We start from the raw sequence: 15289 nt of genomic DNA on the forward strand, positions 1-15289 counted from the left end.
CAGATTTCATTCAATCCAAATAAAAAATTTATTCATAGAACTAAATCGTCAAAACACGTATCAACTATCTTTCAACTATCTTTTTAGTCATGTACCTTTTTAGTCATGTACATTTTTCAACTATCTTTGTTAGTCATGTCCTGACAGGTATATGAAAATGAGATGCCAGCTGGATTATGCTAATAATGCATCTCTTGTAGTATGATCATGTAAGTAGGTCAATGACATGAATTAAGCACTCGTCGGTCCTGTTACGGGGATAATGCTGTATATCTGGGCTCCAGAACCCCTCCACTACTTATACGTAAACAATGGGTAAATTTATAATTCAAAGACTTTCCCCAGGGGCTGTGGGGGTCATGTTATCTCCAAAGACATAGTTATTAGACCTTTCAACTATGCTGAACCTACTAGCAACCTCAAAATTTTGATCAGACGATTTCGGAAAAAAGTGGTATGGGAGGGGGCCTAGCTGTTCTCCAATTTTTGGTCACTTAAAAAAGACACCAGAATTTTTAATTTCCGTTTGAATGAGCCCTCGACTGACATTTTAGGCCCACTGGGTCGATAAAATCACCCTTGGGAAAAAAGAAACAACAACCAATAAACACACGCATCCGTGATCTTTCTTCTGGCCAAAAATACAAAATTTTACATTTTTGCAGATAGAAGCTTGAAACCTCTACAGGAGGGTTCTCTCACGCTGAATCTGATGGTGTGATTTTCATTAAATTTTGTGAGTTTTAGGGGATCTTTCCCTCTTTTTTCGAAAATTAGGCACATTTTCTCAAAGTAACCTTTTATGGGTGCAACTAAATTTAATGAAATTCATATATTCAAAATCAGCATAAAAATCCAATTCTTTTTATATGTCTACTGGTATCAAAATTCCGTTTTTTTTAGAGTTTCGGTTACTATTGAGCCGGGTTGCTCCTTACTTACAGTTTAATTACCACGAACTGTTTGATTAAATAAAAAAAATTTAAACTAAAAGAAAGGAACAATGTTAAAACTCACACCGAACAGAAATTATTCCACATATGGAGGGGTTGCCACCCTCCTCAATACCTTGCTCTTCATGCTAATGCTTTTTAATGCTTTTAAATAAAAGCTTTTTATTCTAATGAAACGACCCTTGTGTTTCAGGAGTTGGTCTTGAGAAAATGGGATAAACAGTCAAACTTTAGCGTAAAGAGCAAGGCATTAAAGCGGGGGCAACCCCTTCGTATACAGGTTAATTTCTGTTCGTTTTGAGTTTTAATGTTGCTCCTTGCTTTCAGATAAAAAAACTGATCTTTTTATTTAATTTCCGATTGTATTTCAAATAAGGCTGATAAATCAGGCTCCTCCTTCGGGAAAAGTCCCTTTCGTCATGGGAAACTCTTCCATGTAAAGTTCTTCCCCCATAGAAAACCTCTTCCCTCGAAAAATTCCCTTCGGACAATTCCATCGTTGCTGAAAAATATTTATGTAAACAATGCGTAAATTTTGGAATTTTAGCGCATTCAATAGAGGCTGTGAGGGGTCAAATATCCTCTAAGGGATGGTTGGGATGGTTACTTAACCTTTCGACTGTGTTAAACAAAATTGGTATCTCAAACTTTGATCGAACTACTTTGAAGATTAGAGGGTCGTCGGGGGCTAGCCTCCCTCCGATGTTTTGAGTTACTTAAAGGGACACTATAACTTTTGATTTCCAATCAAATGAGTCCTCTCTCGATCTTCTAGGATCACTGGATTGATGTGAACATTCCTGGGGAAAAGAAACACACGCTCATACATACACAAACACACACACATACACACACAAGAAAAAAAAACAATTTGACGCACATCCGTGATCTTTCTTTTGGCAAAAAATGCAAAATTCCACTTTGTTTTATAAAAGAGCTTGAAACCTCTACAGTTGGGTTTTTTGATATGCTGAATCTGATTTTCATTAAAATCCATTGATTTTTTATGTGTGTTTTCCCGCTTTTTCAAAAATGGAGGGAATTTTCTTTTTCAAAAATTGGGGGTCGACTTTTGGAAATCACGCACACCTAGTGGGCGTGCCAAGCATGGCAGAACTATGCCAAGCGTTACTGGGATTGTCACGTATGGGGAACTATTCGGCACACCTGGAGCTTCGACATGTACACAAGGTGGTGGTAAAAAGACGACCCCCCGTTTAAATCTTAATTAGAAAGATAAGGGACGGGGGGTCGGACTTCATAAGTTCAAAATGACGAACCTGAACTTCCTGTCATGGTCCTTGGTCCTGGTGCCAGGATTCAATATATTCTCTCCTGGCGTCATGATCTGATGTAAGCGACGAGAGACCAGTGCTTTTTTGGTCCACGAAATTAGCTAGCCTCATTAAAGCTTCCTTTGCGTTACGACAGAATGGGGAGGAACGTATATATATATATATATATATATATATATATATATATATATATATATATATATATATATACTAGCTGTTGGGGTGGCGCTTCGCGCCACCCCAACACCTAGTTGGTGGGGGCGCTTCGCGCCCCCCCCAAGCCCCCCCGCGCGCGTAAGTCGTTACGCGCCATAATAGTTACGCGCCATTGTAGTTGTGTCCCTATGTCCCACCTGTGAATATAGATAGATATATATATATGGTTTTAACTACGTAAAACTTGCGAATATACAACATTCTTTGCTGTCCCATTGTCTTTGCATATAAATAGATTGTCAGGTTTACCGACTCTTGAACATGCAACATATAATGGTCCATGGGGAAACAATCTGTATTCAGATCTATACCTCATGATTCTAATGATTGCCCTTGAGCTTTGTTGATGGTTATTGCTAATCGACCATTCCCTGTCCCGGTGTCCCGGTCGTCATTTACATCCCCCTGTTTCCCCCGGTGTCCCCGTTGTAGTTGTGTCCCGGTCGTCATTTATATTCCCTGTGTCCTGGTCGTCATTTGTATCCCGGTGTCCCGGTCTGTATATACATTCGTTTTTTAGTTTTGTTTCTCTTTGAGTGTCGTCATTTATTTTTTTCTTTTTTAGTTCTTTTAGTTTTTACCTTTTTTAGTTTTTTTTAGTTTTTTAGATGAAAATTTTTTTTAGTTTTTTCCTTTTTTTCTTTTTAGTTTTTTATTGGTTTTTACCTTTATGTTAGCTTATTTTTCAGTTTTTTCCTTTTTTTTATTTTTTTTTATTTTTTATTTTTTTTAGTTTTTTACCTTTTTTTAGTTTTTTTAGTTTTTTTAATTTTTTTAGTTTTTTAGCTTTTTTACTTTTTTTATTAGTTTTTAGTTTTTTTGTAGTTTTTGCCTTTTTTTAGTTTTTTAAGTTTTTTTTTAGTTTTTATTGGTTTTTACCTTTATTTTAGCTTATTTTTCAGTTTTTTCCTTTTGTTTAGTTTTTTTTAGTTTTTAGTTTTTTTAGTTTTTTACCTTTTTTTAGTTTTTTTAGTTTTTTAGCTTTTTTATTTTTTTTATTAGTTTTTAGTTTTTTTTGTAGTTTTTGCCTTTTTTTTTAGTTTTTTTAGTTTTTTAGCTTTTTTATTAGTTTTTAGTTTTTTTTGTAGTTTTTGCCTTTTTTTAGTTTTTTTAGTTTTTTAGCTTTTTTATTTTTTTTATTAGTTTTTAGTTTTTTTTGTAGTTTTTGCCTTTTTTTAGTTTTTTCAGTTTTGACGTCACCTGATCCAGTTTTTTCAGGTGACGTCACCTGATCCACGATCCACAGATCCACAGACAACTTATTTTTATATATATAGATAGTTTTTGTTTTTACTTATGTCCTGGTCGTCATTTATACTCCCTGTGTCCCGGTGCTTTGTTGATTGCTAATCGAACATTCCTTTTGTCCTGGTCGCTTTCTCTTTGAGTGTCGTCATTTATTAGTTTGTTCCTTTTTTTCTTTTTAGTTTTTTATTGGTTTTTACCTTTATTTTAGCTTATTTTTCAGTTTTTTCCTTTTTTTTAGTTTTTTTTATTTTTTATTTTTTTTAGTTTTTTACCTTTTTTTAGTTTTTTTAGTTTTTTTTAGTTTTTTAGCTTTTTTACTTTTTTTATTAGTTTTTAGTTTTTTTTTGTAGTTTTTGCCTTATTTTAGTTTTTTCAGTTTTTTTTTTAGTTTTTTATTGGTTTTTACCTTTATAGTTTTTTTAGTTTGTTAGCTTTTTTATTTTTTTTATTAGTTTTTAGTTTTTTTTTGTAGTTTTTGCCTTCTTTTAGTTTTTTCAGTTTTGACGTCACCTGATCCAGTTTTTTCAGGTGACGTCACCTGATCCATCCATCCACAGACAGACAACTTATTTTTATATATATAGTATGTCCTGGTCGTCATTTATACTCCCTGTGTCCCGGTGCTTTGTTGATTGCTAATCGAACATTCCTTTTGTCCTGGTCGCTTTCTCTTTGAGTGTCGTCATTTATTAGTTTTTTCCTTTTTTTCTTTTTAGTTTTTTATTGGTTTTTACCTTTATTTTAGCTTATTTTTCAGTTTTTTCCTTTTTTTAGTTTTTTTTATTTTTTATTTTTTTTAGTTTTTTACCTTTTTTTAGTTTTTTTAGTTTTTTTAGTTTTTTAGCTTTTTTACTTTTTTTATTAGTTTTTAGTTTTTTTTTGTAGTTTTTGCCTTATTTTAGTTTTTTCAGTTTTTTTTTTAGTTTTTTTTGTAGTTTTTGCCTTTTTTTAGTTTTTTAGCTTTTTTATTTTTTTTATTAGTTTTTAGTTTTTTGTAGTTTTTGCCTTTTTTAGTTTTTTCAGTTTTGACGTCACCTGATCCAGTTTTTTCAGGTGACGTCACCTGACCCATCCATCCATCCATCCACAGACAGACAACTTATTTTTATATATATAGAAGATATATATATATATATATATATATATATATATATATATATATATATATATATGTATATATATATGTATATTTGACCATCCGTTTAGCTATTGTCTATTTTTGTTTGGAAATGTTCTGAAAAAAATTGTTTTTTAATAGTTCAAGGAATTTGGTTTCATCGTATAGCGGGATGAAAAGGAAAAAACTCCGAAGATTCACAGAAGAAGCTTAATGGATCCCAATAAAAAAGTAAGTTATTTCCTCCAAGGAGCTGCATATCTTGTTGTTCTGTACCATTCAACGGTGTTGTTCCCTTTTCCGGATTTCACAGAAGAGCAAGAATAACGTTTCTAAGTTGTGGGAACATTTTTTTTTTATGGATTTATAAATAAAAAATATCTGGTCGTTACAATATGTGATACTTACGTATTATAGCGACCATACCCTAAGAGTGAAGTTAGGTTAATCATAATGAAATATTCCAAAATATGAAGCAAATATGATGCTTTAATAACAAAATTATGGTAAATACAACAGGAAAGCAGGCCGCCTAGAACGCATTATATTAAATACTTAACCCAACATAACCAACTATATATCTTAAATTTTTAATTAATATATACTGCACATTAGTTTATCTCACTCAGGCTTAGCTAATTATCTCCGAGTGCACGCAGAGAAGCCGGTTTTACAACAGATCATGAACTTGCTATAATACACAAGTACCAAATATATTGTTAAATAATTGTATTTCGTTTGGGTATATAGTACATTATTGTGTCAGGGAGCCTTTTGAATAGTTGTGCACGTTTGTGCTAAAATAGTTGTGACGGTATTCTCTGTTGGCTCCTAGCCAACTCCGAATTTGTTGGGGTGTAATATTGAATGGTCGTCAGAATAATGTAAATTGTTTCATTACTATGGCGCAGGATTTTTATGGTTTAGGAAGGGAATTCATTTTATTAATTAACACTAATTCACACAAGTGCAGCTAGAAAAGGTTATGGCTTTTTTAATTTATTCATTTTTTGGCTTTGACGAAGATGCACAAAAAATGTAATGTTCAAGATATAAGGCGGAGGGGGGTAATTTTGTTGGTTTTTTAATTTTTTCGATGAAAACACCAAAGATAATTTTAAAATTCCCCCCCCCTCCAGTTGGTACCTCTGTTAGCTAAAATTTTTAAAAATAATTGAAAGAAGTAATTTTGATTTCTTTTATAATTTGTTTAATTGACAATTCGGTAAATCCATAAAAAAATAAACTGTATTGTATTGTAGTATTGTAGACTAAAAAGTAGTGTACGTCTGGTTTTATTGTCTAGATGATCCTGACACCTTTATGCCAGATGGTCTTTATTTATTTCTTAATTTTGGCAACTTAAGTCTTTTTAATTTTTTCTAAAAGGCATACTGCATTCGAAAAACACATAAGCTTTGACTTACTCTTTCGAATATTTTTTTTTGACGATTTTTTTTGGGAGAAAAGTTGTAATTATCACAAAACTGGCAAAAATATGTTAAAGTAGCGGATTGAATTTTTTTTTAGTATATCCGGTAGAAAAAATAAAAGATATCAGCTAAATGTCATAGCTTTCATTATGGGGCATAAGACGTTCTTGTTACACAACGCTCCTCCCCGTGGAACTTCGTTCACATTTTACACTGAAAAAAGTCGAGGTGATTTTAAATAAGAATAGTAAAAGAACTAACCGCAGGGACTCAGGCAGCGAAATTAGTCAAATATGGCACCCAGGGGAGTAGCTCCTGTATTTTTATTGGAGGAGGTAATAGGGGTCCATATCCGACAGTCAAGGGGTATAGGCTGTATAATAGTTTTTTACCCAATTAATGGGGGGGGGGCAACTCTCAGTAGCATGCATGATATGATCTTGTTACACGGCTCTCCTCCCCCATTGAACTTCGTTATAACTATTTTTTCAATATTATTTGATCTCCCCTACCATTTCTTATTCGTCTTCCCACCTGTTTAACTCTGTCACAACTTGAGCCATTCTACCTGACCCCATATGAGGTAATTTTGCCTCAGTAAATGTGAAGGTTCTGGCTTATGGACTGATCACTTTTCAGCAGATTCGGTTCCCAAACGTTTCTAAGCACTTTTATGAGGAGTAAGGCCGTATCCTGGGGAGTGGGGGGCTTGAACCCCTCCTGAAATGTTTGCCTGACTCATAAAACGTAACAATATATATAAAGAAACTTTTGATGTTGTTTTTCAATTTTTATAAACCGCATCCCCGCGAAAAATAATGCACCCTCCCCCGAAAAAAAAATCCTGGATACGGTTCTGATGTGCAGTGAGCACAGGGTTCATGGTTCTTTCATGCTGTCCCGTAGATCCTATCATACTATCATAAATTAAGACCCTAAGTTTTGCTAGCTTACAGCAAGGCCGTATCTAGGAGGGGGTTTAGGGGTTTTGACCCCCCTCCCCCCGAAGGTTTTCCGACTCGTAAAAACATAACACAAATGAATATAAACGCATTTTTGATGTGTTTTTTCAAATTTTTATTTTTGCAACCCCTTTCCGAAAAGATCCTTTTGCACCCCCTCCCACCCCCGAACAAAATACTGGGTACGACCCTGCTTTACGGAGCAAATTTTTGTCCATAATGTAGCCAATTGAAAGTGGACTTGAGCTCTGTTCGCAATTTTACGTTGTGTAAGTTTACGTTACGTTTCGGAAGACTCAATATAGAACCATCCGAATGATCAATTTATTGATTTTAAAAATAATTTAATGGACATTTCCTAGAAAGCCTTTCATGCTTGATCAGAGCATGAAATCCACGTTCCACGTTTTGAATCCAAATCTCCATTCCACTTTTTTTTTACCTTGAATCCACATCTCCATTCCACGTTTTGAATTTTTGAATTGTTAGCTTATAATGATTGCGAGGATTATGATGGTGTTATAAATGTTGCGTTAGCCTAGTGTAAAAAAAACTTGATTAAGCATAAAAAGAAGTACTTACCGTAACGTAGCTTAACTACTTTGTATAGAAAATTATGTAGTATGAAAACCACTTCACACAAAAGCTCAAAAGGGATTATATAATAATAGAAGGTAATTCGGACCTATTGTGCCAAATGAGTCCTGAATTGTAATTTCGACTTGAGTTTTTGCTAGAATACTTAGCCTTGCTATCAAGATGTGATATCAAATATTTATTTATTCATAATAGTATCTGTTATTTTTATGTTAGGCTAAATTACTACTGCTACTACTAACAGCTCACCGCAGCACCAAGCCGACTGAGGCCAACATAGCTACGCACGCTCCTGCTCCATCCCAGTTTATTTAAAGCCTCCTTCTTTGCACCCTCTAAGGAAGTTCTCATTTCCTTTAAATCTATTCCTCTCACCCCAGCCGAGGACAACCCTTTTTCCGTTTATGTCATTTCTGGTTTTAATATTGCTCCTTCTCTTTTTCGGAAAATCTTTTTCTGATTTAATTTTTTCCATTTATTTACGATTAGGTTAAGGGTTATCCGACAAATAGAGAATTCAGAAGTTGCAAAAAAGATTTCAAGAAGAGATTTCAAGAATTAAAGGAATAAAAATAATTAATTTTAGTCTATGTAACTTTCTGTCTTAAAGAGGGTTGCCATCCGGCGCAAAAAAAATCACCAGATTTTTTGGTTAATTTAGTGATTTTCTTCGATAATATAGTGATTTATGTACTGATTTAGCGATTGGTTTTTAGGCAATAATAAAAAAAAAATCACGAGATAGTGATAAATCACTGGGGGTGGCAACCAACTGTGGTTCTGCACTTCCTGTGTAGACGACGGGAACCCGATGCTCGACCCTTGGATATTTATCTCAGTAATTTCTGTACACAATCTGATAAAACAATTTTGTTTTTATAGTTCCTTTGAAGGTGAATGGAAACCTTCAGTGATGATATGCGGGTTCCTTTTACTATTAAATAAAAAGAACAACTAGTTTTTTGAACTGAAAGTACGGAGCGACATTAAAACTTAAAACGAACAGAAATCACTCCGTGTACTAAAGGGGCTGTTCCCTTCTCAGCGCCCCGCTCTTCACGCTAAAGTTTGACTCTTTCTCTCAATTCTACTTTATTAAACAGTACAAGCCTTCTGAACTAGTTCATCCCTGTAACGCTTATCTCCTTCCCCATTTCCAAGCTGGCATTTGAGAGTGGCAAGTAGTCCGACCGCCCCAGGTCCCATGCCTACCGGGGAACCGCGGTAACAAATCCAAATATGTTACGAATTACAATCACGTGAGTGATTTTTTGACTTCGCGAGTGGCCTCACAGAGAAAGCCGTGGAATCCACGGCTGAGGTTTCCAAATATGTAGCATCCCTTTATTTGGAGCAGGGCCAGCGACTGTAAAACTGTCAAAACTCCCTAAAAACGTCAAAACCCTAGATAGTTAGGTCTTTTGGCCCTAATTACCAGACAAATGTCCTTTTCTCTTGTTTCTTTAGCTAATTTAATTTATCCCCACTCTGAGACTCCCTGTGGCACCCCACTCTCCGTTTTTCTTCTACTTCGGAGGCTGCATTATTATTGCTCCCGCTACATTATGACCACGACGTCAGGCCCTGCACAGTGGCGGCTGTACAAGGCTTCACGCACCAGTAAGGCCGCCTCTGCCCACTCCCAATAAGTTATTTTTGAAACTTATGTTGAGGTATCAATCCTTAATCCCTTCCATGTTTCTCTTCTTTTAAATTCGTTCAGTGTCGAATATGGAGTTAGTGCATTAGACCGTTTGGGAAACTATTTTTAAAATTATATTTTGGCGGTCCGTCATAAAGTCTACCTGAAGCTTTCGCTTTCATAAATCTCCTAGTTGGTTGTTTTCACGAATGGATACTGTACAACTCTGATTGAGCCACCGATAAAAAGGAAATAAAATAAAAAGCCTAGCTTTCCATTGGGGACTACTTAATTTTGAAGTTCTCAAGTGAAATTCCAGGATATCTGCTGTGTTTAGAATGCAGTTTTAACTATTGAGAATCAGAGAGTTTACATTTAAAAGTTGTTGTGACTCAAAACTCTTTATGTGTGTTAACTTGCTTAAAATTTCACACAAAAGAACCATTAAGATTCTGTGTAATTTTTACTGGTTCAAAATTTGACGTAGCGAAAATAAGACAAAACTAGACGTAATCTTGTCAAAATTTGATAAGCAAGTTTGACGTAGCAAATTTTGACAAGGGGAAAAACACGGGTCCGTCTGACTTCTCTATCTGACATGCGCTTGAGGAACAATGTGACTGGCTAAAAAACTGTGACGACTGAAATCACAAAAATAAACCAATAGAATTAAAGTACACTTTTAATGCGAAGGAATGGGACAGTAATCTTCCTGTTTCTCTTTGGTCTAATTCAATGATTAGTCCCAAGTGTCTATAAAATGCCAACGCCATATAGCGCTTAGCGTTTCTTGACATTGTTTCAAGCTTCTTAATTGTGTTGTTTTTCCAGAACTAAGACCAGACTCTTGTCAATACGCTATTTTACCTTGTTATTACATTAAAAAAAGCCAAACTTTGGTGTTTTTTTTCTTACAAGTTACCCTTGTACATTGGTTTAACTAATAATACTACATAATAATTAAAATAAGTCGGCTACATATGTTAAAAATATTTCCCAGCTAGCTGACCAATAATCCAGAAGACTTATGCCTACACTATCCTTAAAAAAATATATTCAAAATTTCATCTTCAAATGAGCCTATGTAGCAACGCCAAATATGAATCTGCCCGTTATAAAAACTGATTAACATTTAGCCTCAAGTTTGACAATAGGATAGAAGTTAGGAATTAGAAGCCCTGTGAATAAATCAAGGAAACTACCCATTAAGTGTGAGTACTTTAAGTGGAAAAAACAACAGGATATCTAATTATTTAAAGCGATTATCGCTATTGGATTCCAGCACACGCCTTTTTTGTTTCTGTTTCTAAAGCTCTTCTGTAACAATATATTTGAAAGTCGAATGAGTTTCTCTGATAGGAATTTAGAACTGCTAAGTTAAGGATTGCTTTATTGTATGTTGAGTTCATTATGAATATACAAGGTCGTATTCAGGGAGTGAAAACGTAAGAAAATGCACATAATCCAATTTTCTTGATTCGTTTTATAAATTTTTTTCTAAGCCCCTTGAAAAAATACCCTAATATATAAATTTAGTTAGAAAAAACTAATATATAAATTAAATTCATATTATAAACTAATATATAAGGTGAGAAAAAACTCGAAATTTTCGGAAAAAAGTCAAAACCTTTGATAAAGGTTTCGTCTCCAGACGTGGAGTCGAAATATTTGGATTTTTATTATAAACTAATATTTTGTTTTTGTTCCACTGTTTTATTTAAATTGTGCCTGTTTTTTCTCTCTTAAACTCCGTAAATGGAAAAACAGTGTGGCCAGTCAATTATTCCTGCCATGAAGGTAAATAATTTCTGAGACCACACTAGATTTCCATTTGCGAATAAAAATAATTGAAAATGCCGAAAAACAGGTAAAATATATCAAACAATACATTGAAAAATAATTATTTTTCACTAAAGATAATACAAGTCCGAATATTTCAGTTTCAAGTCCGTAAGCCTTTATCAACGGGAAAAATGCAAACTAAATTGAATAAAAAAAAAATAAAGAAAAGGAAAAAAACACACAAACAATAAAAGTTCACATCTTCATGATATACAGTATGATAATGTTCACCATAGAAATAGGGTAATTTTGAGTCAGTGGGTTGAACTCCTGAAGTTTTGTGGAGTGGATCTGGTTTTTAGTCTCTTAGTTATTTTTATATTTTTTGGATTTATTATTATTTTTTATTCAGATGTAGAAGTTTAGTTCAGATGATTTACAAAACAAAAATTTCCTGTTTAATTTCCCCTGTTCATTTTTTTTTAATTTTCTCTCCTGTTATTATCGTGTTTATCTTTTGGTTGAATATTTTCTACGTTATTGCTTTATATTTCCTTAGTAGTACTAAGATTTCTTTCTGGTTGTAAGTTTAACATTTATTTATTAAATGTATTATTTAAATGATCGGAGTGTCACCCTAACTGCAAATAAAATTGCTCTTTCATGCAGCTCATAGATATTGCCAGTCATAACAGATTCTTTTTTTCTGTGAGAGCCGAGGGTAAAGTTTTCTTTGTTGAATTTCCGTGCCAATGGCCTATTAACAAAAAAATTTTTACTAAAACCGGAAATTAGCTAGTTATAATTTAGCCAATCGCAGTTTCATAAAATTTTTCAGCCAATCAGGAAAATTAAATGAAAAATTTGGCTTAAAGTTAAACCAGCTAAGTCACAATAATACTAAAATCCCATTGTAGATGGGCCTTTTTTACACCCAAAGTTGAGTCCTTAAAACTATTGGTTGATAAAACACGATACACGTAAAACCTAGTCAGTTTTTTTCCCCAAATATGTTCAGAAATGTAACGTTTTATTGTTGTTTTTTTCGTAATTTTAAATATTCATACAGTTCCATTCCCAATCTACAAAATTGTTCTGTGTTTTTCCTATGTCCAAAAAAGTCCATGACTTGAAACAACCAAAATAAAAATCCAAAAATCATAGCTCTCACGTGAGAATACATCTAAAATTGGCTACAAGCAGTTCTGGCTTCTCTTGCACCCGGGTCAAAATCCAAATTAGCCCCCCCCTTGTCTCCCCAAATATTTGGCACATTTTTCATCTAATAACAAAATTATTTTCATTTTATTAATTGATTATTTTAAATCATTATTTAAATTGTTTATTTATCGCTATTTTTACTTTATTTTTATTTTATCAATTAGTTAGTGATTTATTTATCATATTCATTAATTAACTGCAATCTTTACTTTTTTGAAATAAGATTTTTAACATTTCAAATGATTATGATCATTAGATGATTTATGTGAAATTTATTGCCCGTAGAATTTCTGCGCCCGGGAAAAGTGCTCTATTTGTCACCCTCCTTAAACCGCCTTTGCCCAGAGACAGTACAAAATGTTTCATTTTAATGTCACTGGTACTTCACTATGTTGCTTCACTATGGGACGCAGTTCTCTCATCTATCTGTAAACTGAATTGTACACCTTGATTAATATTTCTAGGTTAATTAAATTCGATCTGATTTCCTCTATTGTATTTGACTTGAGCAATCAGAATATATAATGCGTGCATTGACCGGATCTTAATATCCATTAAGTGATTCGTCTTAAGTTTACAAAGTTAATGTGAGAATTTGATTGTAGCGTACAAAGTTGCCGCCAGGGTTGCTATAGAACCCTTTCCGTTTCTGTATAATTTAAGATATTACCACCGCCAACAATTCAGAGGGGTGTACAATTCAGATTGATTACAGCTGCTTTTAAATTGCTTGATGGTGGTTTCACACCTTCGCATGTTTTTTTTTTCACACTGGCATAACTTACGGCTTGACGTTGAATTATCCTACCTTAAGCTGTATTTACCAAGGCCTATCCGGGGAGGATAGAATCCCTCCCCTGAAATGTTTGTCCGCTTGGTAAACACGTAACAATATGAATATAAACGAATTTTGATGCGCTTTTAAAATTTTTCTGTACCCCCTCCTCCAGAAAAAAATTCTGGATACGAGCCCGGTCTTCACACTGCATTTTGGCGTTAGGTTCTCCCCTTCACACCGGGTTCTGCGAGGGTTAATAACCCTGCGTAACACCTTATCTGTAATCATGAGACGGAACGAGACATCAGAACCTTAACCGAAAAACTTAATAAAATTTCGTGTACGTTTACAATATTAACATGGATCTTTTCGATGCTTATTGCTCTTTACGATGAGTCTTGTACTGTCTTAGACAATTCATATCCAGGCCCCTCCTATGGTCTCATATAGCCCTAAACTCTGTAAAAAAACATAATATTTTATTAAAACTGATTCAAAACAGATAAAAATGGCGGGGGGGGGGACAAGGATGTAGGATTTATTGATACTTGTTACACATTATAAAGCAAATATTCCATCATTTTTTTGGTAAGTTTTTTTTTCATAGTATAGGGCTATATGAAACTATTTGAGCGGGAATTTCCAAAAAGCAAACAAAATCATAAAAATGATCATAAAATTAGTAAACTAAAAATGTCTTGCTTTTTGTTCTACCATGTCTCCTTCTGGGGAGGCATTACTGTAGGCCATAACCTAGATAAATTCATAAAAAAAAAGAAAAACAAAAGAAATTTCTTTCTTTATGAAGAATGTAAGAAGTTGAGCAACATACTTTCCTTGCTGATTATAATATGTTTTTATATATGTTGCTTTTACCTTTATTATGTTATACTATTTTATATTATATTACTTTGTTTACAGAAATGTATTTTAAAGCCAAATATACAGCCATGCACACAGTACAATAAAATTTTATTTGTATATTTTGCCTTTTGAAAATTCGAATAATTTGACCAAGATCTTCGCTCTGCCGTCCTTAGGGCAAACGGAATAAAAAGCAGGAAGTCCACGTAATTAAAATTAATAATCGCAAAAATAAAATAGAGTTACTTTCTCAAGTGAGTTTTAAAAATATGGCTGAATTATAAACACCGATGTCCAATAGTTGTTCAAACTTACATTTTAGGATTAAGCCTTTGAATGGAAATGTTTGTCAAAGTTTTGTTGTATTAAAATTTTCATTAGGTTGTGCAATATAATGATAAAAAAAAAAATAAATAAGAGTTCTAAACTCTTCCTTAGAAAATTTACTGACTGCCTCTCTGATAAAAGCCAGTGTGGGTGGCCATGTCTATGGCTTATGAAATAAAAAAATAGTTTTTTTTTAGTAGTATTATCTGATTGTTTTTATGGCACTTGGTATTAAAAAAGTGACATATAGCAATCGCAAATTCTGTCGGTCCCGGTTTTGCTACATTAGGCACTTCCAGGTAAGCTAGGACGATGAAATTTGGCAGGCGTATCAGGGACCGGACCAGATTTAATTAGAAATAATCGTTTTCCCGATTTGACCACCTGGGGGGGAGGGTGGGGGGCCCGTTAATTCGGAAAAAAATTAAAAAATTGAAGTATTTTTAACTTACGAACGGTTGATCAGATCTTAATGAAATTTGATGTTTGGAAGGATATCGTGTCTCAAAGCTGTTATTTTAAATCCCGACCGGATCTGGTGATATTGGGGGGAGTTGGGAGGGGGAACCTAAAATCTTGGAAAACACTTAGAGTGGAAGGATCGGGATGAAACTTGGTGGGAAAAATAAGCACAAGTCCGGAACGAATCCGCTGTCTTTGGGGTAGTTGAGTGGGGGGGTTAATTTTGAAAAATTAGAAAAAATTAGGTATTTTTAACTTACGAACGGGTGAATTTGATGTTTGGAAGGATATCGTGTCTCAGAGCTGTTATTTTAAATCCTGACAGGATCTGGTGACATTAGGAGGGGGGAGTTGTGAGGGGGAAACCTAAAACTTGGGAAACACTTAGAGTG

General features: G+C 33.9%; 1 protein-coding gene across 5 annotated transcripts in view; it reads left to right on the forward strand.

The window, feature by feature from the left end:
• The window catches only part of LOC136038487 (uncharacterized), a 138929-nt gene that overhangs the window by 18244 nt on the left and 105396 nt on the right, over positions 1-15289 (forward strand). For 3 of the 5 annotated variants that reach the window (XM_065721565.1, XM_065721566.1, XM_065721564.1), the window contains exon 2: positions 4971-5060. The exons of the other annotated variants lie outside the window; for them this stretch is intronic. In XM_065721565.1, the coding sequence (XP_065577637.1) occupies positions 5043-5060 (18 nt within the window). In that variant the 5' untranslated portion in view covers positions 4971-5042. The remainder of the gene's footprint in view (positions 1-4970; positions 5061-15289) is intronic. 5 annotated transcript variants of the gene reach the window in all.

The sequence above is a fragment of the Artemia franciscana genome, chromosome 18 (assembly GCF_032884065.1).
Source record: "Artemia franciscana chromosome 18, ASM3288406v1, whole genome shotgun sequence".
In the NCBI taxonomy this organism is placed as follows: Eukaryota; Metazoa; Arthropoda; class Branchiopoda; order Anostraca; family Artemiidae; genus Artemia; species Artemia franciscana.